Genomic DNA, 24769 nt, shown 5'->3' on the forward strand with positions numbered 1-24769 from the left:
CCTTGAAAATGTAAAACAAATGAATTTATAAAAAATAACTATTTATATGCAAATTTATTTTATTGGAATTTAAGAAAAAAATGATATTAAGTATTATGATAAAAATGAAATAAATCGTCTATTAACTATATAAAGCTATAATTTAACAAAAGTCCAGTTATATAATATTAACTGTTTACTGAGTAGTATTTATACGACAATATTAAAAAAACGAATAAGATGATAAAATAAAAACACGTAAATGCTAATTCAAATGATAAATTAATTATTATAAACACTGACTAAATAATTTATCAAATTGTTGATTGAGCCCGAAGCCATGTACGTACGATGTCCATGCTACAAAGATCAGAGGTCAAATGACTGGGGATTACATAGTATTCTAAGGAAAAATATGTATTATATTATAGGGAAAAAAACGAAGAAGCAATTTATATAGCCCAAATATTTCATATATTACGTAACATATTTTCTATTATAATAAAAGTCACTAATCTATTCGAATATTAAGTAAATATTGTAAAGCGATGACGCTCATGTACAATTTTACAATTTTAAACATGATCTTTCTATACTTATCTGCAACATGCCAAAATGTCTAGATCGATTTTAATAAATCTTGTTGTGGTAATGCCATGGTCAGCATCGCAGCTAGTCATGAGCGTCTGGCAAGGTGGACCACATTGTAATTATACGTGTGAGAAATCTATTATTTAACGTTCCACACATATTTCTTATATTAAGAGGGCCTGGGGGCTTAGTAATCCGTGGGGGGAACCTTTAAGTGCAAATATATTTTTTTATTTTTGAGTGTTAGTATAATGTATTTATTGCGTGTGCCTGTTCCCCAGCGGCCTACAGGCTGTGGGTCTGCTAAGTGCACCCTGAAGATTCCCCTGGCAGCCGCCCGGCCTGGCCAGCTCCTTGCTAAGACTAGCTATGTTTAATAAAAAACTGCATACATTTTCGAGTACTGCCTCTGCAAGTTACAATCATTTAATGATACGTTTTCATTGTTATATCATATGCGTCTCAATGGACGTAAAGATCATTAGTTTAGATAAAGTAAATGGAAGATTTGAATCTGTTTATAATTATAGATATTTATAATATCAGATAAAGTTGTCGTGTCGTGAACCGTGCATCACTGCGATATCGATTTAATGCATATTTAAGATCAAATGGACATACTGTTTCAATACTTATATGATCAAAATTATGGTAAATATGTCAAATTACAAAAACTTAACTAAGCTAACCTTTCTAGATTTTGGTAACAGCCTGCGAATGTCCCACTGCTGGGCCTCCTCTCCCTTTTTTGAGGAGAAGGTTTGGAGCTTATTCGACCACGCTGCTCCACATGTGGCAGAATTTCAGTGAAATTAGACACATGCAGGTTTCCTCACGATGTTTTCCTTCACCGTAAAGCATAGAATTTACGGTGAAGGAAAACATTACGAATTATAATCACAAATTAAGGACATGAAAATTCAGTGGTGCTTGCCCGGGTTTGAACCCACGCTCATCGGTTAAGATTCACGCGTTTTTACCACTGGGCCATCTCGGCTAGATTAGATAACTAAAATCAAGAGATACTCTATTCGAATTATAGAAAAAAAAATCGGAGCTATTTTGAGCCGTGATTCGACATACCAGAAATAAAATACAATCTAGTATCAAAATCATCAAGAATGTATCTAGAATAACAAGTCATGCAACGGCACAATTTTTTACAGCCACAATTATTCTATCTCTCGAAACATACATTAAAATATCAAACGAAACCCAACTGTTAGCTTACTATTTTTGCTTTCATACTTCATGCAATGTTTACTATACGTACTAAAAACTTCGTCGAACAATAAACTGCGCTTCGCTATTCGATTACATATAATTCGACTTGTTGTTTATATCAATAACGATTGGTTGAATAGAATCAGGGCGTAATTCAATTAGGGCTGATGAATATTTAAGTACCGAGTCGTAACTCTTAAGGTTTTTGATAATCGTGCTAAGAATTGGATGATGAAAGATCAGCTTGAAGCATGTCATTACTAAAACGTACCGCATATTAGTGTCCAAAGTGAAATATGATTATTTTAATTCAATTCTTTGCTAATTGTCTTTCCGTTGTGTCTACAGGGTACAAGATTGATCGGAGCGTTTGAGATTACAGAAGCAATTAAGTTTTTAAAACGAACGTAATGAATATTAGTAAATTCTTAACCTAATGCCACACAATAGAGATAAATAAATAATTGTTAATATCAGGTTTTTATTGACATAAAAATAGACAAAACAGAATAATAATAATAATGCCCTCCAGACCGATTTCGGCCACGGCGGCCAATCTCAAGAGAGATTAGCCAACTACGCAGGAGATATTATAGTGCACAAATGTGTGCGCAAACACAGGTGCACTCTCTATTCTCTAACTCTCATAACCACCCACTAGACCAACGAGGCAGTCAAGACAAAACAGAAATAAAACATTAACATTAATGGGTTGAGGAACTTTAGGGGCGAGAAAATCATAAATGCGATGAAGGAATTTGGGTACCTCCGTCTAAGCCACGTACAGACAGACAATTTTCACGAACCTTTGATTTGTTCCTGTTCTTGAAACACGCTCAGTTGATGAACAAGAATGTCAACACGTAAACACCGAATGTGGTAACTCAACAGTCAGCGTGTCTCTAAGGAAGCAATGAAGCAAACTATATTTTTAAAATATGGCTGGAAGCGATCTGCCATATTAAACTGTATATATAAAAACACGTTGTGTTAGTTATATCAGTATTTGTTTTCTTTGTCAAAAAAAAAAACAAGTTAAGTTCCATAGGAAAAGATTAACTTCCATTAAATAGAAGCTATTAAGGAAACCTTAGCAGAGCACTAAATTATTTTATTACGCCATGGTACGGCTGTAGGTGTGTCACACAGTTTGACATTAATATCACACCTCACACACCTCGACATTATTTCAATTCATGTTTTTATGTTTTGATTTAAAAAACTACTGCGCATTTCACCCTTTACACAGTCTTTTATTTTATAGCATTTTACACTTTTATTTTATACGTACCGAAATAATAAAAAAAAGTTAAACAAGAGATATCATTCGGTAAAAAATATACAGTCTTATATACGTTGCTTAGCGAATGTTTAATTGATTCTGCACATTTATGTCATTATTAATTCGGAATTCGAAGGAAGAAGACATAATAAATATGATGATTAATACATAATTTCATAAGGTTTTTAGAAGTTTTTAACGTGTTTGTTGGTCCTCGCATACAATTTAAATTAATTAGCCACAGAGCTCTGCGTCGTACCTTGACCGATTTATTTAAGCTTGGTTGGTATGTTAATATCAATATCAACATAAATAAGTGAACTTCAGTAGAAACCTTGTAACGGCAATGTCAAAGTACATTCGTTCGTTTTAATTTTTAACGATACAACGTTTATTGTCTATACAGGTTTTGAATTGAAATACAAGAAGCCAAATATGTATGTTTAATTTTCCCATGATCGATTTTTGTCTGTGACATATTATGACATCAATTTTTTTTAGGTACAAAAAATATGTATATTGAAATATTTAAATACATAAATATATCTTACTTGGTGGTAGGGCTTTGTGCAAGCCCGTCTGGGTAGGTACCATCCAGTCATCAGATATTCTACCGCCAATAGCGATATTTGTTATTGTTGAGTTCCAGTATGAAAGATGACAGAGCCAATGTAACCACAGGCACAAGGGACATAACATCTTAGTTCCCAAGATTGATGGCGCATTAGCGCTGTACGGAATCGTTAATATTTCTTACATCGCCAATGTCGATGTGCGGTGGTGACCACTTATGTGCCAATCCGGCAAAAAACAATGAACTAGAATGTTTTATTTTGCCAATGAATACTTTAGACTTTTAACGTCGTGGTAGAACCTAAAAACCTGAATTAAATTTATAAATGAAAGATATAATACTAATTATTAAAGAACTTTAAATTAAAACTTGCCAAAATAATTCAATATAAGTAATGTATTTGAATAATGTATTCATCTATCAAATTGATTATAATTGAAAAATTAGATTGTAATTATTATATTAACGAATGTCATTAATCTAAGTACGTTCATGCGTATGTTTTATAATTTTAATCGAATTTACTTTTCGCTTTCACGTTATTATTTGATAAATTCAGGACAATGTCTTAATTTAACGCAATAATAGCGATCCGTACTTCACATGAGTTGAATGGGAATTGTTGGTAATGAGTTTTTGTTCCCGCGAATGGAAATGGAGATACGGTACAGACCATGTATATATATATCCTGACCTAGTCAATAATATTTACTTATTGTTACTTTATAGCATATTCAACTCTTAACTCTACCATAAGGATAAAATATGTTCGCGGTAAAAAACTGTATTAAATGTCATGATAAAATGGATCATAAATATATAAAGTGTAAGTTTCTGCGTAAATCGTATTTAGGTAATCTTTTTACAAAATAATGCCATGTTTGTGGTATGCACTCGAAAAATCTAGCGTCTGTTCAAATAAAAAAAAAAACTCCATAACAAAGAAAAATGGAAACTGAAATAATCAACTCCAATTGAAATAGGTGATTTTGAAATCGATCGATAGCTCATTTCATAGTAGTCGAGAAATTTTTCAGGGTGGGGCACACCGCAAACCGCACAGCTGAATCAGCTGTTCCTTTACACCATTACCTTTGAGCTCACCACAAAAAAACGTGTTTACTACGTCTTTAGTACACATAACTATGTCTATTATTATGAGAATTATGTTTAATATTGCGTAATAAAGACGGATGACCTCGATGGTAAAATGTTGAAAATTTTTATTGGCATAATGTGGGACGCAGGCGCCGACAAAAATACTGATTGCACACTACTATAGTTCGTAGCTTCCGTTACCCATTTTGTCTCAGTGAATATTAATGGGTAATACAAAATATTTATACGACTAACATCTACCTATAAAAAAACGTTTGTGATACGTACAAAAATATATTTTGGACGTATCACTTGTGTTGTTTGTGTTCGTCTGACTGGTGATGGTGTGGGCTCATAAGCCATATAATTATGCCCCATAGGGATAATTATATAATATATTTATTTATTTTATGGGTAGGCGGACTGTCAGATGGGCCACCTGATTGTAAGTGGTCATCGTCCAAAGACATTGCCACCGTAAGAAAATTTTAACCATTCCTTGTATCATAAATGTGCCACCAACTAAGGTGTTTTGTGCCTTGTGCCTGTAGTTATACTGACTCAATCTTCCAATTGGAACAAAACAATCCTAAGTGCTGCTGTTTGGCGGTAGAATATATGATGAGGAGGCGTAGTAGAAGTAAAATATTGAGAGAAACAGACGAATAGTTAAGTTCCCATTGAGTATGGGATACCTATGTAGTAGTGGACACGAGGTTTATGTATGTTTTGATTATTCGATAAAAAGATATTTAAATGATAAAAAACAACAATAGTTTGATTTACACAATGACTAGAGATTTACATATTAGTATTTTATACATTTAAAAAAAAACATTCAATAAAACCATTAAACCTATTTTTTTTTAATTAAATTATCCATAGAAAAAATGTTTTATTATTTAAAATTAAAATATTTTTTACTAATTATGGCGATAATTTCAATACCGAGGTACTTAATTTTTTTCTAGAATGTTTGAAAATAAAATCACTATAAAATTTGAGCAACTTATTACGATATTAATTGTCTAAATACCTATTTTACTTATATAATAAAATATTTACAAAATGTTTTCCAGCATTAAGTGAATAAACAACTAAAAGCTTAAAATATTATCTCTGGAGTCAATGATAGCGGATGCAGAGCAAAGCTAATAAGGATAAAAACAACGACTGCAAATGTAACTGATAAGATTAAATATTTTAATAATATTTTTAAATCATGATATACGTGTACGTGTATTAAATATAACTTTCAATGGTAAATAAATGTTACATATAGTTTTATTTGTATTGGTTGGCCTCTTTAAACGCATTGCTCAAATGGTATGGCTTCGGTTAGAGGTGCAAGTGATGTTTTTTCCTATTTTTCGACCAGTGTTGGATTTTTTTCTATTATTTTTGTGAGAACGCAAAGTATAACCAGACTGTGTATTACAAAAGTAGATTAAAATCGTAGACTAAAATCGTATTACAATTGAAGATTGCGAGTAACATTTACACAAGTGACGATACTAATTTATAACTTTTGTTATTAACGCTACAAATATTACAATACTTTTTTGTACACAATTTCAATGAGGGGTTCAGACTTAATAAAAATACAAGAGCAGGCTAAAAATAGTACGTCAAAAACAAACGCTAGAAAAATAGTAGGAAAGTAGTAGTAAAGGAAATGCTTTGTAATTATATTCTTAAGTTTTTTCCTAAATTCATAAAATAAATGTTATATAATTATTATTTTTTTCGAAAAACAGCTGGTAATTACCAATTTATATAAATGATATATATATTCAGTAAAAAAAATCGAATGATGCTCGATTCGACATGATTATAACTTCAATCTTGAGTCTATAAATATCCCTGTCAAAATAACTGTAGGTATTTCTAAAAGATTCTTTTTCCTTGTAAGCGATTCCCAAGAGGCTATTAGATAACTGTATCTTATATCATCTATGATTACGTAATCGTTACAATATCGTTTTATTACATTTATTATTTAAAAAATGTATATAAATTAATCTCACTGTGAAACTTTTTCTTTGCAATTATTAGAAGGAAACCAACCTTGTAATATTAAAAATTGTACATTTTGTTAAAAAAATTAACCATTTGTTAATTTTCATATAACAAATTATATATAGAGAGGAACTCTACACAAATAAAAACTGCTACAACAATTTTGACGTGACTTTACACAAGCAGTTAGTTGACTTTGCCAGAAGTTATCTGGACACTATACCAGAATATTTAGTGTTATTTAGTAAAGAATAACAAACTTCGACGTTATGAAATTATTATATTTTTAATACCAAACCATTATAAATAATATTAAAGCTTAAGGCTATTAAAACCATATAACTGCCCGATATAGCAATCGAGTATCGAATTTAGAATATCAGTATTCTTGCTATAATTACGGATCATAACGTGTAAGTGGTCTATCATAGACGGATCGAATTTCTGTAAAGTACTTTGGTTATGAATACACGTTAATCTCAAATAATTGCGAGTTCAAATCAAGGCAACCAATATTTTTCATGTGCATAATTTGTGTTTTATAATCCGATGGGACGGCAATTTGAACAACCAGTGAGAGACCAGCGGTTTCACGTGCTTTTCATGGCACGGGAGTGTACACACTTCCAACTTTGATTCCGAGCTGCTACTGAGTTTCTTCAACAAAAAGATCCGATAAATTTATGGCTCGACCTGGGGCTTGAAATCAGGACCTCGGGATATGTGGCCATATATACTAGTCCCATTGGACTGACCAGTCAAGAAACTGTACTACAATGTTCAATAAAGATACCTATCCTTCGAAATATTGGTGGACTCATATTCCACTTAAGAGACCTTCTACTTATAAGTCACAATGCTTCGAGTTTAGAACCCAAGTTAAAGCCGTTGATATTAATGAACACAATAGAATGTCCTACTGATAATAATTTAAATGCCTAAATAATCGGAAAACGTTTACAACTAAGTATGATGCGTTATTAATTGTTTTTATTATCGTTAAATATGTCTTTGTATGTATTTTGTTGTATTATTAAAGAAAAAAACGTAATTAAAATATAATTTAGAATATATAAACATCATTAGAAATAGAGACAAGATGATTGAATAGAAAAATAAATAAAACTGTAAGGAACAGCCTGTGAATGTCCCACTGCTGTGCTAAGAGGCTCCCTCTCCTTTTTTGAGGAGAAGGTTTGGAGCTTATTTCACCTCGCTGCTCTAATTTGTGGTTGGTTGGGTGTGTGGGTTGGTGGAGTACACATATGGCAGAATTTCAATGAAATTAATTTAATGCAGGTTTGCTCGCGATGTTTTCCTTCACCGTCAAGCACGAGATGAATTATAAACACTAATTAAATACATGAAAATTCAGTGGTGCTTGTCCGAGTTTGAACCCAAGATCATCGGTTAAGATTCACGCGTTCTTACCACTGGGTCATCTCGTCTATATAATATGAATCAAACTGTATATTAATTAAATGATATTAATCACATAGTAGGATATAATGGGAAAAACTCTAACCTAACCAATATTAATTTTGCTGTTTACGTCCGAAATTTAGGGCTTTGTGCAAGCTCGTCTGGGTAGGTACCACCCACTCATCAGATATTCTACCGCAAAACAGCAATACTTGATATTGTTGTGTTCCGGTTTGAAGGGTGAGTGAGCCAGTGTAATTACAGGCACAAGGGACATAAAATCTTAGTTCCCAAGGTTGGTGGCGCATTGGATATGTAAGCGATGGTTGACATTTCTTACAATGCCAATGTCTAAGAGCGTTGGCGACCACTTACCATCAGGTGGCCCATATGCTCGTCCGCCTTCCTATTCTATAAAAAAAAAAAAAAGAAATGCGAAAGTGAGTTTGTTTATTTGTTACGTTTTCACATCTTAACTACTTAAAAAAATATCGTGTTGTCAGGGGCGTAGAAATTGACATAGGGGTCTAAGACCATCAAACCAGGCGGGCGAAGCCAAGGGCGAAAACTAGTAAAAATTAGAAGAGTTTTTTAAAATTAAATAAATAAATAAAAGTAAAGTCAATACAGTGGTCCGTTTCATTCGGACGGAAATAATGGAAGACGGGTATTCATAAGGATTATTATAATAACGATTGCGTAACGAAGAAATGCAAGAAAGAGTTATCTGAGCGTCAATCAATATATTCTTTCATGATTTTTTTTATACGGGTAGAGTGATCTTTCGAAATAGTTAATTTTTATTAGAAATTCTAATGAATTAGCATTTCAGTGGTTTCGTGGTCGTTCGATGTTAAAAAGTATGGCTTCTGATGATATTGAAATATCCTTTATAACTAATTAGTATATAAATTACCTCTTGGAACGCATCGTTTGTCAAATACTAAAAATAACTTGTTTCTTTAATAAATTACCAACCAAATACATAAATATTAAAAATTGAGAAAAACAAAATATTCAGTATAATCCTGTTGTATATTTATTAAAAGAATATAACATATTACAAAATTGTGAAATAACTAAAAAATATATACATAAAAATAATAAATATATATTATAAAAAAAAAACATACGCTTTATACGGGGTTTTTAAAATGTATAAAAAAAAAAAATTTAAAAAATCCAATCGTTAAAAAAAGTTTTTACAATACGTGTAGATGAGATTTTTTTTATAATTTAGGTAGGTGACGAGCCACCTGATGGTCAGTGATCATCAACGCCCATAGACATTGGCAATGTAAGAAATGTTAACCATCGCTTACATCACCAATGCGCCACCAACCTTGGGAACTAAGATGTTATGTCCCTTGTGTCTGTAATTACACTGGCTCACTCACCCTTCAAACCGGAGCACAACAATACCAAGTACCTCTGTTGCTGGGTGGTACCTACCCAGACGAGCTTGCACAAAGCTTTACCACTTGTAATACCATAATTCTTCTAAGAAATTATCAATTTTCCACAATCGAATCGAAGTGTAATTGTTGCTGTTTATGTTTACTTTTTCCTATGCTACTAACACAACGATCCAGGTGTGATATGGTTTATTCGTAGTTGGATCGGATTGGATGGAATAGAATTGGGAACGTATCGTAACCGTTTTAAATCAACTTAATTCACAACTTCAATTATTACAAATTTATAAAATATTATTTTGTATACAAATGAAGACATATGTGGCTGAAGGCGATATGTCTCATTTTTAAACTTTTGAATTTGTTACAACAATGAACATTTTCAGACACGATGACCTCTTCTATCACGTTTTAAAACTTTAGGAACTGTAAAATATAATGGATCAATGATCTAAGTATACAAAAAAATAAGTAATTGACTCAAAAGCATAAAACTGATAAAATTATTTAAAGTTATCTTTTTTTTCATGACACCCTCTTCCACTTATATCTTAGATTATATAAAAATCATAACATCTTTCCTTAATATGTACGTTTTGGCGCGAAGCCAAACCGTATATTGACGTCGAACTGAAAACTGCAGCCAACTGACTTTGATGGATATTAATTGCTCCAATTATGACATTACAGAAGCATCGATAGGAATATTTAGAAAAAAAAATGGTTACAATAATTTCAAATGAAATATAATTTATTTAAGTAAGCTCATACTTGATTAATATAAATTTAATATACCTGGAATATATCTATATTGAAAATTATTGATTGAGTAGAATCTTCTACCGAAATTGGTGCGAAACTCAGTGATTACTCATAGTACTCTTTTCCGACAGTTAAATTACGTTACTACAAATGTTCATACTTCCTATCCAATTTAGGACGGGTAGCGACATCTCGGGTAGAGAAACTTAACCAAACACAACGTTATTCTTTTTATCGGCCGCGATTGGTTAAATTTAAAGATTCTACCCGCACTCCTTTTCCTTGATCTCTGTACATTCGCTTAAAACATAACATGCAATGCATGCAAATTGATTGAGACCCTAACGCATCTTTTTTTTCTTTACACCTTCGAAACTCATCAACTTTCATCCATCATCTTGGACCCCTCACCGCTGCCGCTACAACAAATATTATATAATAGTATTTTTTATTGACGCTGGATGATCGCTCTTCGAATATTATATTTAGATAAGTTTTATGATTTTAATAGGGCAACTATTCAGAAATACATTCTTTATATAATAAAAATATCAATTCAGAGATTTGCATTTTTTAATTATCAATCATTAATCCTTGGAATTTCTAGAAATATTATTTAATACGTTGATTAATAAATACCTTATATAATATTTAACTAATAATATAATAACATTCTTTAAATGACCCACAAGATCTAAACCACATCTCATTTTAAAGATTGGAGGCTTAAAACATAAATCTTGTAGCTTATTCCATCACACTGTTCCAATGAGGGTTGGTGACTTACTCTTGTGACAGATTTTCAAGATTGTAATAACGAATACCTAAATTGGTACGATGTAAATATGTTTTTATATTTCGCAACTCATGTTGTATATCACCTTATTGTGTGGCTGTGAATCAGTTTAAGGGATAGTAAAGAACTGACTGACAACTTCTGGAAATATCGATAAAATAATATTATATACATATACATACTGTTTTTATTATTTTATATTTATACGAAATTCTTGTAGAATGTTGTTTTTAAATGACTAAAAAAATAGATATTCAATGAAAACAAAATAAGTAAACAAACCGTCTTACATTTGCATAGGTTAAGAAAAAATAACGTGACCAGCAAATTTTTTTAAGAGATATAAAAAAGAAATCGTAAACGTTGTCTCACGAAAACCTGTAACATCGTAAACTGGTATAGCGAGACCGCGCATCGTACATTTGGAGAATTTTATGCCCATCTCTATTTAGGCAGCGATACCGGCGAAGGCAATCGATCGACCACAACACGCTAACACGATAAATTACTTTTTGCGCTCACTCTATACAATTTTCGAAGAAAGCAGTACATGATTTGCAGACAGTCAGCTTAGATCACTGCTGCTGCTTGCTCGTGGTCGGCTCGATTGAAAACAAAATTATATTCCGCCAAACTGGCATCAAAAGATAGGCCTGATAATCTTTTAAGAGCTAAAAGTGTCTGTCTAGCGGAACGCCCTAAATCTCAGCATGGACGAAATGTTCGCAGTGCTGACCCTTTTCGCGGTCGTTTTTCTGATAAACAATATATTCATAGACAACCATCCAAAGACCAAAACAAACGTCAAATCAAATCTAATAATGTAGTCGTAAAAGAGCAAAAAAGAAAAACAATAATAAAAACGCCATGTATGGTGTCCATCCAGAACCTATCAATACCCATGACATACGCCGACAATTCTAAGGTTAAACATTCAACCTCCAAACCAAATATAAATTGTAACTCGAAAACGATCGATAATAGAACTAAGTCTTCTAATCTTAAACAGGTCGGTGACAAGAAGCTGTGTCAGACAATTGGTGGAAAAGAGACGGAAAACAAGTTGCTGTTGCAGATAAGCGAAGCCGAGCAAGTGTCGGACTTTGAAAGGATTCTTAATTCTAATGCAATACTGTGGGAGCAAGCCCGCGGACACGTGTGGCGAGGCAGCGTTGCCGCGCACACCCCTTCGGCTTCACTTCTTTCAAGACCTCGCTCTACTTACTCTTTACGAACTGTGAGTCAAGCGTATCATAATCTTTTTCATCAGCACGAAGAATCTCTTCAGGAACTTGTCGACCGCCATCGCGAAGAAACGTCTGATAATCATAAACTGCGAACAACTACGAGCTTACTAGAAAACAGTTGGTACGAAAACCTTCAAAGTCTTTCTGAGTTTTACGAAGACGATCAAGCATTGCAAAAAGAAATAGAAACAATCACAGATCGTATTATAGCGGATGAAGCTCGTGGTGTTGATGGCGGACAAGCGACGACGCGGAGCAATTTTAATGTTAACTTGGCTGGGTTGATAAGCTTACATGTAAACGGTGAAGGCGTTTCACCAACATTGCGAGACGACCTAGGCCCAGAAGTAGAGAGAAATGAACGCTGTGATGAAAAGGAATGGCTCGATCTGAGTATGAGTGGAAACTCCGATAAATATTCGAAGGACAATAGTGATTCAGGCGTAGATTGCTTAGCACAAAACTTGAATACTATTCAGATAGATTGCGATGGGAATGTGCCTACGATAACATTCAGCAATTGTTGTGACGGTCGCTCGCAGGCTAATATACCTAACAATTCCGAGGTCGTTATTCATCTTGCCCCGCCTTCCATTGAAAGCGTTGACGAGGCACGGCCGCCTATGATGTGACTATAGAATTGTACCGTCTGATTAAATTGTTACGCAGTTCGATTGAGTTTCATTGTCGCTTGTTAATAATAATTGACGATCATGATTGCAATAGAATCTGAACAGCCGTTGACAAAAGAGGAGCGAGTGCCTAAAGTTGAACCGACGACCTCGCAGAGAACCCTTACACGGTCAAGTGCCGTGAGCCAAAAATCTGTGGATTTAGTCGTACATCCGGAGAGCTCGAACAACCCTCTACATAGATCAAAATTAGCTCCAACTAGGTCCTCATCGGAGTCATCGTCAGGAAAAAAGATGCTTAATTTGAGAAAAACCAAGAATTCTTCAATAGAATCAACCATGAGCTTACCGAATCAGAAATCTTTGGAGAAGAAGCATGGTAGTCTTCGACACCAAAAATCTATTGGGGCTCATTCAGATATAACTTTAAGCACACAGCCTTCAATGTCAGACGACAGGAAAGCTCTACGGGAAGCCTTGTATCAGGGTATATTTCATAGACACAGGAGAACGATTTTCGCAGTGGGATCTTTTCTTAGAATGCTTAGAAGCAAAACGTCCAATTACGATTCGATTAGATCTGATTCGGACGAAATTTAGCAGTCCTAAGTTAGGATAGTGATTGTTAATGTAGGTAGTGATACCACAGACTGCAAATGTGCTTTTTAAAAGTTATAATAATACAATGTTATTAGATTTAGTAATTTGTAATAAGATTCTTGTTTTATATTAAAATGTTCCTAATTAGATTTGATGAGGTTTTTATTGTTACAAACCCTGCTTGAAACCCCAATATTTCAGTATATCAAATTATATTAACATGAAAGTAATGTATACAAAATATTATAAATAAAAGTGTGCCAAAACACTGATTAATCTCATCAAGCTTAATTGGTCAAAAATGCTTGAGCATAAAAACTTTTGTGTAGCAATGTAAGTCACATTAAGTGCTGTTTGGTTTCTATTACTAAATCGCGTGACAATATACAAGGACGTATTATGTTCAAGCCGAGATGGCCCAGTGGTAAGAACGCGTGAATCTTAACCGATGATCGTGGGTTCAAACCCGGGCTAGCACCACTGCATTTTCATGTGCTTAATTTGTGATTATAATTCATCTTGTGCTTTACGGTGAAGGAAAACATCGTGAGGAAACCTGCATGTGTCTAATTTCACTGAAATTCTGCCACATGTGTATTCCGCCAACCCGCATTGGAGCAGCGTGGTGGAATAAGCTCCAAACCTTCTCCTCAAAAAGTGGAGAGGAGGCCTTTAGCCCAGCAGTGGGACAATCACAGGCTGTTACGGATATTATGTTCCTGATTACCTTGACTCTATAATCAAAAAATTCATTCGACATGTTTGGATTTTTTCGACTTAACTTAAACAGTTTATAGTCGTATTCAATTATTCCGAAGTTTCTTACGCTACTTATATTACTTAATGACGTTATTAACATAATACAAGTAAAAGATACTTTTTTAGGGAATAAATTTTAATTTTATGTTTTGCCTTTTGCAAGAGTGATGCTATAATAATAACGAATATAGAGCTTAAAATGTACGTAGTTTAAATTATATACTACATTGCAATAAATTTATTTAATTTTTATGTAAAGCAACACTAAATTTTAATGAAAATATTCTCTTAGAAGTTTACTCAAATTTTAAGAGTATTTATTTTTATTTAGTGTTGCTTTATGTAAAAATTAAAAGATTTCGAGTAGATTAAAAGTTATTTTGCAATGATCGTGATTTACATTATGATATCGAATAGTGTATGAAAAAAATGAGATTGTTGAACACATTTTTGGAACATTTTATGCACTTTTATATATTTGTACATCTGATGTTTTGTATACCATGCTGTTATTAATAATAAAATTAAATATATAATATATGTATAATATATATAAACGCGGAACCATATTGCTTAAGTATTTTGTCATTTAAAATACATACAATTTATCTTTAAAAAAAAAGTTCGTCCATTATTTATTTACAAATATGCGGCAGTCATTGTATTATAAAACTATTTTATTCTTTGATAAAATGTTGCCGGCTTTCCTACCTGTCGCTGGTGTTTCATTATTATATATTTTTTATAACAGAAAAAACAAATTAACTTTTTTTTAATTGTATTGTCGAGATATTTTTCCATTCAGCCAATTTGAATATATTATGTATTAATATACAAGTTATATATATAAATGTATATAAATTACATAAACGAGCTTCGTTTTTTTATTGAATTAAATAGCTTTTTACCGAACGTAGATATAGGGAGTAGTGTTTATTATTTTTAATTAAGCAATGTTTAATTTTTAAATTGTATTTCCATTTATATACGTAATTAAGCCTGCTGTACACTGTTAATATTTTTATTAGTGTGAATCTAATGTCCATTGTGAATATTATGAATACTATACATAACTTTATAGATGTGTTCAATTAAATATTGTATTCATTCCAAAATTGCTAATTTTACTTCGAATATTGTATTAACTTTACGCATAAATTATGTATTTTATGATTAAATAGAGAAAAAAAGTATTTTTATTAAATGCAATTAAAATGTTTTGAAGTATGAAGTACACATGATACTTTTTTTTCTGATCTGTACTTTCAATGGACATTAGAACTTAGATGCATCATTGTGTTAAATAAGGAACCAAAAATATAAATAAGTTATTTAAGCGGTAAGTGATTTTTTGTAGGGTTTATAATGTACTCGATTTATTTGAAACATTCCTATAAATAATAAATTTAATAAAAAAATAACACTGTCCGAAAAGAATTTAGAAAAAATATATAAGACTGCATAATTTAAAAATAGCAGATTATAAAAAAAAATCATGTAAGAAGGTTTCAGTTTGACAACTTACCGGCGTAATTAAAATTGTTTTTATTATATAAATAATGTCTTTTATTTTTCCCTTCATATAGACAAAACTTTTCAAAATTTAATTTTAATTACCATCCTTGGAATCATCATTCTTGTTAGGAGTTAATTTGTCCCATTTTTGGACATAAGTTTCTCAGATTTATTTTTTATTTTTAATTAGCTACAAAAACCGACTTCCGAAAAACATCAAAAATGCCAAATTACTTTCTTTAATAACTAACAATCAGTATCGATTTAGGCGATAATTTTTCGCCGATATCGTGATAAACGCCTTGTTATTTTTCTCAAGCATTAGTCTAAAAGTTTTAAAGTGTGAACAATAATATATATAAAAGGTAGACGAATTTTTTTAAATTCTTGTTATTTATTTTATTACGATCTATAAAAAATATGCTGTTGCGGAATGTTCTGTTGCTATTTTAGAGACAAATCGCTCATACATATTTTTGTCAGCGTTCGCTTGGAAATCGCCTGTAACGAATTTTTTCTGTCTCTCTTTCACTGCATTTATACTAATATTATGAATGCGAAAGTAACTCTGACCCTGTCGCTTTCACGGCTTCACATTTGGTATGAAGTAAGCTTGAACCCCAAGGAAGGAAATAGGCTATTTTTTTTAAACCTAGGTAAGGTTTAATAAAAATAGTAATACGTAGGCGAAAACTAGTGAGCTATTTATATCATACAAAAATAAAGGTTCCTTTATATAATATCCTTAAAAAATGGAACAAAGGGTAAGTACCTAGTCTACGACATCTACGTGGTTACATAATAAAAAACTAAATGTATGTACGTGGCTAGGTTATATACAATTAAAAGCTCTAGGTTCCCATCGCAAGGCCAATAAACTTCTCATTAGTTAGAGTGGTCTGGTGTTTGATGTTAATTGTCACGGCCACATAGTTACTGACCATTAGCTCAATTAAGTAACACAAACTTTATGTTTGTCCCGTTAATTTTTTTGCAAACTCGTCTGTCTATCCTTACTTTGTCATCGCTGGTAATATTATGATAAAATACATATGTTCAGTATTCTTCAATGTCTAAAATATTTTGTCTGAAAAATATTTCTAAAAAATACAAAAATTTGACTGAATATTTAGTTATCAAGTAATAATGTTACTTTTATTTAAATATTTAAGATAAATATAAAAAAAGTAGTAGTTAAGTACATTCACAACCATCGGCGGCTCAATTTCAAACCTTCAGAATTTCCTAAATTTTTAATAATATTGAATTCCAATCTTGATTATGGGTAATAATTGCTATTTTTTTATTATTTAAAATAGAGTAGTAAGAAGTTATGCTAATTTATTAATGACTTGAGTAGATTTACTGATGTAATAATTTAAGCACGTAAAGCCGTTAGTCCTGCGCCTGCACTCTTTCCGGTCGTGTCGGATTGCCGTCCTATCGGATTATGAGAGCTAGGGAATAGCGAGTGCACCTGTGTTTGCGCACACACTCGTGCACTATAATATCTCCTGCGTAGTTGGCTAATCTCTCTAGAGATTGGCCGCCGTGGCCGAAATTAGTCTGCAGGTCATTATTATTAATAATTTACGACACTTATCACGTTGTGTTATTTCTGAAAACTCTTTATTGTCTGACATCAAGCTTGAAATATCGCTATCGGATATTGCGTGCGTAGCTTGAAGAAAAGGAACTCTAAATGCTGTAAAGATTAATGTTGAAAAAACCACTTGTTGGTAGTAGCAGTGGCAGAGGACGGTGCTAAAGCAAAGGGGCGGAGCTTAAGCGCACGCCTTTGAGGTGTTAAGTTTGTTATTATTATTTTGTTCAATTCGCAAGTTTCGTTGCGCTTCTTGACCGTGATTTGTTTGTTAAATTTTTTAATTGATGGCGGTTTGTGTTTTATATTTATTATCTTAATGACTGTTGATATGTAGATCGTTTATCAACGCGACGACTCCTATAACTTTATGCACTCCTATTTTATTAATTAAATAAAAATTTGGATTATTTGTAGCTATTTTATATGTCTACATTTAAAATTTCAATATCTTAAAGTTAAAGTTTCAATTACACGATTTATACATTATCTGGATTTGTAAAAAAAAAAATGATTTTAATAATCTCTCAAAACTATAACTATAATATTTTAAAATAGATACCACAAGAGCGAAGAGTATTACTAGTATTCGTTAGAGCGGGACAGAAGGTAATGTACCTTGTCATCGAACAATCTGTAAATAATTAAAATTATAAATGTTATCTTATATTTTATTTTAATTAAGACCTATCGCTAGGGCATAAAATGTAGATAATTTAATTTAGAGGATATTTAATGAAACAATAAAATTTGAATAAGTAATTTTTATTTCATGTCATTTTCCACTATCCTCCAAGCATTATTTGCGTTAAAATATTACTCGATAATATACAATAACTATACATATATAGTTAATAACTATCAGCCGAAATACAAAACTTTGGTTCCTAGCTTACATTGCGTTAATTATGGTGTTTTCATACAATTTAAAAATAAGTCCTAAAAGAAACGCATTACCAAATGATTGTCCATAGATTAAAAACAGGACTAGATGGTTGCAAGCAACTTTTAAATAAAAGAAAAAAAGAACTAGAACAATTATATTATCACATAAAATGATCATCTATGATGAATATTTACAAGATCTTGCTTAAGGCACAAGATATTGGCTTTAAGCCTTATCATTTCAATAGAATTTTCACAAACTTCATACTATTATATTTTTCTTTAATTTTAAAGAAAAAACAGATTAATTTACATAAACACTTAATGACAATACAAATAAATAAAACACAAATGTGAATGTGAAGAAGTTAAGCATATTACGGCATCTTTTCTTTTCAAAAAAATATTTTATGTAAATTCTATTGAAATGCAATGTACTTATGTAGGACTGGATTATATACATTTGGCCCCAAAACAACGATGTTACATAAACAAGGATTACTCTCCACACGTAAATTAATAACTAAGCGTAAAATATATTTATTCGTCTATATATTTTATTATTAAATATATTGCCGCTAGAGCCTCATAAAGTCTTTCCATAAACAATATTGCTTTAACATCACAACGCTCACGAATCTAAATTTCTGGACGATTTTTATTATCAAAAATAATTATTATTGAAATTTTATCATGTTTTTTTTTTAAATATATTTTTTTCTAAATAGATCTTGCTAACGTTTGATTAAATACCATTCTCTCATAATCAGTCCAAATGCATTTTATACAAAATGTAAACAACGTAATCATAATTAATTATTAAAGTAATAATGTTTTTTGGTTAAATATTTTTTTATTATTTTTGTGACTTAAATGAATGGTTTTAAAATTTTGTATAAATTGCATTGAATTGAATTTAATAAATCATTCATAAAAAACTTAATCATTATTATAATTCGCCATAGATTAGCTATAGTTAAAATAGCCACAGATTATAAATCAATATAATAGCACTATATGACGATTCACGAATAATTACAACTTCGTTCTACCAACTAGGTATTGCTAGAATCGAATTTAGATATTTCTAGAATCTAGAAAATCGTGAAGAACAAATCTATGCTCAATGCTGAAGGGATAAAAGTCACGCTTTATTCTTTCCTTTCGTGTCTTCCGAGAATATATCCTTAAATTCGTTGAGAAGAATTTCGACAACATTGTTTTGTTGTATGCAATCTATGGCGATGTTGTGCGCCTGTTCCGCCGGCGCCCACAGCAGTGTCGGTCCAAAGACTATTGCTAAGTTAGCTGTGTGCATCCTGTTGTGTTCGCTGTATTGCGTTACTCTGGAAATAATAAGTGTCAATAAGTTTTTGTTTTTTTTTTTTAAATTGCTATTAATGTGGCAGTGAAAGTATTTGAATGAGCTTTATTTTTAATTAAAAAAAAACTACATATAGTTAATTGTTTAACAGTCTACACAGAGTCTGTGATTGTTTTGTGATTGAATTTTAATAATAAATAAACTTAAAAATCTTACTTCAAAAGATGATTTAGTAGGAACTTCAGTGTGTCTCTATTACATGGTTGTAGAGACGACACGATATCCCTGAACTCCTTTATTTTGGCTTCTCTTGGCTTTATTGCTGTAATATATAAAAAAATCATAAGTTACAAAAAAAAAAAAAAACCTAAAATGATTATTACAAAATCCGTTTTGTACAGGTGCTTATTTATATAATTCGTACTTATAATTAGTAGTAAAATAAATATATCAAAGTGTAATAAATAGAGTTGAAGTATTATCAATGGGGGCGTAATGTTGATATCTGGTCATAATAGGCATCTATAATCAAAATTGAATCCGCCTAGAAGAATATTTGGATAAAATGCGGGGTCGCATATTCTACTTATATTTTATTTAGCAGCTATAGTTATGTTCGTCTGGCCCCAACGGCCTGCTCGTTGAAGTTCTGCATAGTCCGCCCCAATGGTTGCGCCTGGCAGCCCGCCTGGCCAGACCCCAACAACGTTATGTCTATAGAATACAACGAGTGGCGTAGCTATCTTAGGGCCAGGTGGTGCAGTCCACCAGGGCCCTGGAGCACAAGGGGCCCTCTAACCTCAGCTTTGAAAAGAGAGAAGCATAAAAAGAAAAAAAAAAATTGCGTGGACGGGACGGGGAATTCTGTTAAAAATCGTTTTTTTCCCTTCATTGATCTCAAATATATAATAAATATTCTATATTGTCATGTGCGTCGTTGTTTATTTACTCCCATTTTTTTCTATTAAACACACAGAGATTCTACCCCTAATAGAGACGACGTATGGATTTAGCCTACTAGGGATAAGTTGAACTCACTGTTTCCTATTCTTGTTTCTATCTATAATTTTGAAGGCCAATATAAGTTCAAGCTACGCGGAAAGAGGGGATGAGGGCCCGATTCTTTCGTTATGCACCGGGGCCCTTGTCCACCTAGCTACTCCACTGAATAAAGCGTTGTCTAAAGGTACAATCTTATGCATCTGTTTATCTAAATAAAAAATAAAAAAAGTTTGCCTGATCGGTTGTCATTCTTATTACTTTCCCCCTTTAGAATAATAGCCTGCTATATATAGCCTATATAACGTTGCACAAAAAATGTCACACTAACGCAAAAATATTTATAGAACTGGTAGTTCCTGAGATTAGTCCTTCCAACCATATACACTCACCAGCTTTATTGTATTGAAGAATAATAAAACAATTACAATTAACACTTTATGCAAAAAACTTAAAAATACCAGATTTCGCCCGCCCGGGGGGGGGGGGGTCGGTTTATGGTTGGTTGTTAAGTAGAACAAAGGCATTTTCCTTTCCTTACAAATTTTATCAAAATCGGTTTAGTTCAAAATTTGTTCATATTCATTATAATACGTATACAGAGTGAATATACTTACAACAAGCTGCTAGTACTCTATCAAACATGGAGCACGGGATCAGAGGTTCTTTCAGCTCCCTGAAGAACAGCTTCAAGGAACCGGTGAGGACGTGGATGTCTGTATTGTTCGCGATAACGGATAAGTTGTTCTGGTCGATCTGGAATGTTTTCATTCGACTCATCAATGTTTGAATAGCACTAATACAGGATTTAGTTAATTAATAATATTGATTTATATTACTTAGATGATTAGCGAAATTTTATAATTGACGTCCGATTTCTGCGGTGAGTTTCGAGTTTGATTTTATAGAATAGCCCCACGATTGACATGTATTTACTTATATAAAATGTGTCTCCTGTTTTAGGAACGCACTGTCGCCTGAAATACAGGTGACCTAGATCAGGGATAGCAGGTTTAGATTGTATCTTTATTTATAGTGTTAATGTAATGTTATTTGTTTACTCTAATTATTCTGTCTTGTATCTACATACATGAGAGCCGAGATGGCCCAGTGGTAAGAACGCGTGAATCTTGACCGATGATCGTAGGTTTAAACCCAGGCAAGCACCACTAATTTAACATTCGCTTAATTAGTGTTTATAATTAATTTCGTGCTCCACCACGGGTTCACGCTCGGGCAAGCACCATTGAACTTTCATGTGCTTAATTTGTGATTATGATTCATCTCGTACTTTACGGTAAAGGAAAACATTATGAGGAGACTTGCATGTGTCTAATTTCACTGAAATTCTGCCACATGTGTATTCCACCAACCCGCATTGGAGCAGCGTGGTGGAATAATTTCCAAACCTTCTCCTCAAAAAAGAGGAGAGGAGGCCTTTAGCACAGCAGTGGGACATTCACAGGCTGTTACGGTATCTACATAAACATTATCACCGAAACTTACCTCAAGTCGTATTTTCTGCACCTGGCTAAGGTTCCCACTTGCCCGGTACAGTCCATCAGTACACATGTTCTCTTTTTTCTCAATTTCTTCTACACACGCTCGTACAAATTCCGGTACACGTGGGCTTTTCATCGGGCACACTTCCTCGAGCTTACGGCCGAAAACGGGCTCATCTGCGAAGGAGATTTTAAAAAAGTTAGCCTACTAGTATTTATTTCTACATTTAACTTAAATTTTATTACACATGCAAAAAATATTTGTCATTTTTGGGAATCGAACCCGTCATGATAAAGAATAAAGCTGAGGTGGCTCCGCAAATCAATCAAGTATTTTTTTTAATGGTTTTATTTATTTTTCATAAGATGACGCCCACCACTTGATATTTTAAATAATTATATATTACATTTTATTACGCGTTTTTTTAATGTCACTTTTAGATTAGTTTTTTTTTTATAAAATTCATAAGAAAATAACTTAAAAATATATACATATATAGTAAATAAGCTATAGTACAAAATTAATCATGGGGCTTATACGTTAACTTTGTTATGGTACTTACCTAAAACATTACCTGAGGTAAAAATTAATCTTAAATAAAATTGTTTACAACCATCCACCCAATCACTCACCATTCTACAGAAAGTCAACTAATGACGAGGTTCTACGTGAAATAAAACACCAACTAAGTCCATAATACTAAATCTATTTACAAAAATAAATATATAAGCTAACATTTTACATTTATATACAATACTTACCTTAGCAAAGGTAAAATTTTGTAACCTCCAACCAAACGTCCAATTTGTTTAAAAAAATACATTATTCATTGTTAAAATCTCTGGAAACTATGAAAAATAAGAATCCACAGACAGTATTAAATTTTGATAACTTTTCGTTACAAAAATGTTTTAATGTTTTTGAAAATCCATGCCCTTGTTAATAAACATCCGGTTTACGTCCAATTTATTTTGAAAACTAATTATCAAAATCTTCTAGCAAAACTAGAGATATTCTGTTAGAACAAACTCAGTACTCACCGCACAATAATCGTGAAATGTCAAAAGGTGTTATACGACATTGGCTATAATAATTATAAACATTTAAACGATTAACGAATGACGTAGCACCTTAAGTCGGCTTTCGACATTTCACGAGTGTGTTTTTACAGTATAGCACTGTGGAGATCAAATTTCAGTTATAGTGTGTTTCAGCAAAATATGTTTTAAATATTCTAGAAAATCAGACGCAATACCAGCCTCAAAAGAAAGCGACCAAATGATTCCAGCAACTACATTAACACCATTTAGGACTGTACGAGTCCTTTAAATATAAGCACGAGTGCATTACGAAGCGCACACCGATTAAATATTGATTGCCGAACCTTTATATATTCCTTTGTCGACAAGAACGTCCATAGTTGGCCGCTTCGCGAAGAATTTCTTAAGCTTAGTCTTGACTCGTGATTTTCGAATGGAAACTTCTGTCGAATCACTTAAGTCCTCATTGCTACTGCCTCCAGCTGAAATAGGTGTCAAAATACAGGTACGGAAGAAGTGAAACTACACTATTCTATAGATATAAAAGCCAGAGAAAAATATTAAAGCTAGGAAAATGTGTATAGTATAATGTCCCATGATAGATAAACCAATACACCGATATACAGCAATTTAAAGATATGTCTAATGTAAGATAGAAGTTTGTAGAAGAGCTTATAGTTAAAAAGGTTCGCTAGAGGTTATTGACGTTAGGATTTCGAACGAAATAAAACGACATACAATAAATAAAACATTTAATAAAGAACATAGAATACCCATAGAACCGCGATTGAGATAATACAATATATTTCGTTGAATTCGCCTAAATCATAGAAACACAAATATCACAAGGCTGAGTCAGACGTACACAGTTTGGTGTGGAAGGAAATTAAGTATTTACCTTATTAAATCGTTGACTCCCCTCCTATGAGCATCACACCACTTTTACGCGACATAATTCCGATACAGCATTACGATATTCGAATACTACGCGCTATTATAAAACATAAATATTTTGTCTCTTTTTCTCTAACGCGTGTCAGAGAGACGGAACAGTTCTTAGTTGTGTTTTTTAATTACATGATTTACTTACAATAGTAAGTCACATTTACTACGGCAAGTTCTTTTGAAGTATTGTGTTAGAGTTTATAGTTTGACATATTAAGATAAATCGAGATAGTCGTATCGAGAATATCAATAGATAAAAGATATCAAAAGATAAGTTAGATGTTACACGAAAAACACTTAATATCATTAAACCTTAGCATCAATACACCGGGATTGAAAATCTTCACTAATAAAAATATGTGTGATGTGTAGAACGGATAAGTTTTAACTAAGCTGCTCGACCACTCAAAATGTTCAAATAAATTAAAACTGAAAAGACTAGAGGAATTCTGTATTAGACTGAGCCAAGCGCTAGGCTGTCTCTTGATATTGAAAATGTTAAAACGAGCAAGAACTGCCGTAATAAATAAGTAGTCAGTCAGTAGCTTTTGTCAA

General features: G+C 32.4%; 3 protein-coding genes across 5 annotated transcripts in view; 2 read left to right on the top strand and 1 right to left on the bottom strand.

The window, feature by feature from the left end:
* Positions 1-12033: 12033 nt before the first annotated feature.
* On the top strand, positions 12034-13041 carry LOC126775684 (uncharacterized). The gene has a single exon (XM_050497747.1). The coding sequence runs from the start codon at positions 12034-12036 to the stop codon at positions 13039-13041; it is 1008 nt and encodes a 335-aa protein (XP_050353704.1).
* Positions 13042-13122: 81 nt separating this feature from the next.
* Positions 13123-15951, top strand: LOC126775491 (uncharacterized). Its single transcript, XM_050497469.1, has one exon. It carries the CDS (start codon positions 13123-13125, stop codon positions 13639-13641), a length of 519 nt encoding a protein of 172 aa, XP_050353426.1. The 3' UTR covers positions 13642-15951.
* A 2316-nt stretch (positions 15952-18267) lies between these two features.
* LOC126775422 (rho GTPase-activating protein 27-like) overlaps positions 18268-24769 on the bottom strand; it is a 126245-nt gene continuing 119743 nt past the window's right edge. For 2 of the 3 annotated variants that reach the window (XM_050497353.1, XM_050497354.1), the window contains exons 9-13: positions 23614-23751; positions 22233-22405; positions 21344-21482; positions 19944-20049; positions 18268-19749 (exon numbers count right to left, since the gene is read on the bottom strand). In XM_050497353.1, coding sequence (XP_050353310.1) covers positions 19548-19749; positions 19944-20049; positions 21344-21482; positions 22233-22405; positions 23614-23751 — 758 coding nt within the window. In that variant the 3' untranslated portion in view covers positions 18268-19547. The remainder of the gene's footprint in view (positions 19750-19943; positions 20050-21343; positions 21483-22232; positions 22406-23613; positions 23752-24769) is intronic. The other variant, XM_050497355.1, reaches the window with a different exon arrangement.

The sequence above is a fragment of the Nymphalis io genome, chromosome 18, assembly GCF_905147045.1.
Source record: "Nymphalis io chromosome 18, ilAglIoxx1.1, whole genome shotgun sequence".
Lineage (NCBI taxonomy): Eukaryota > Metazoa > Arthropoda > Insecta > Lepidoptera > Nymphalidae > Nymphalis > Nymphalis io.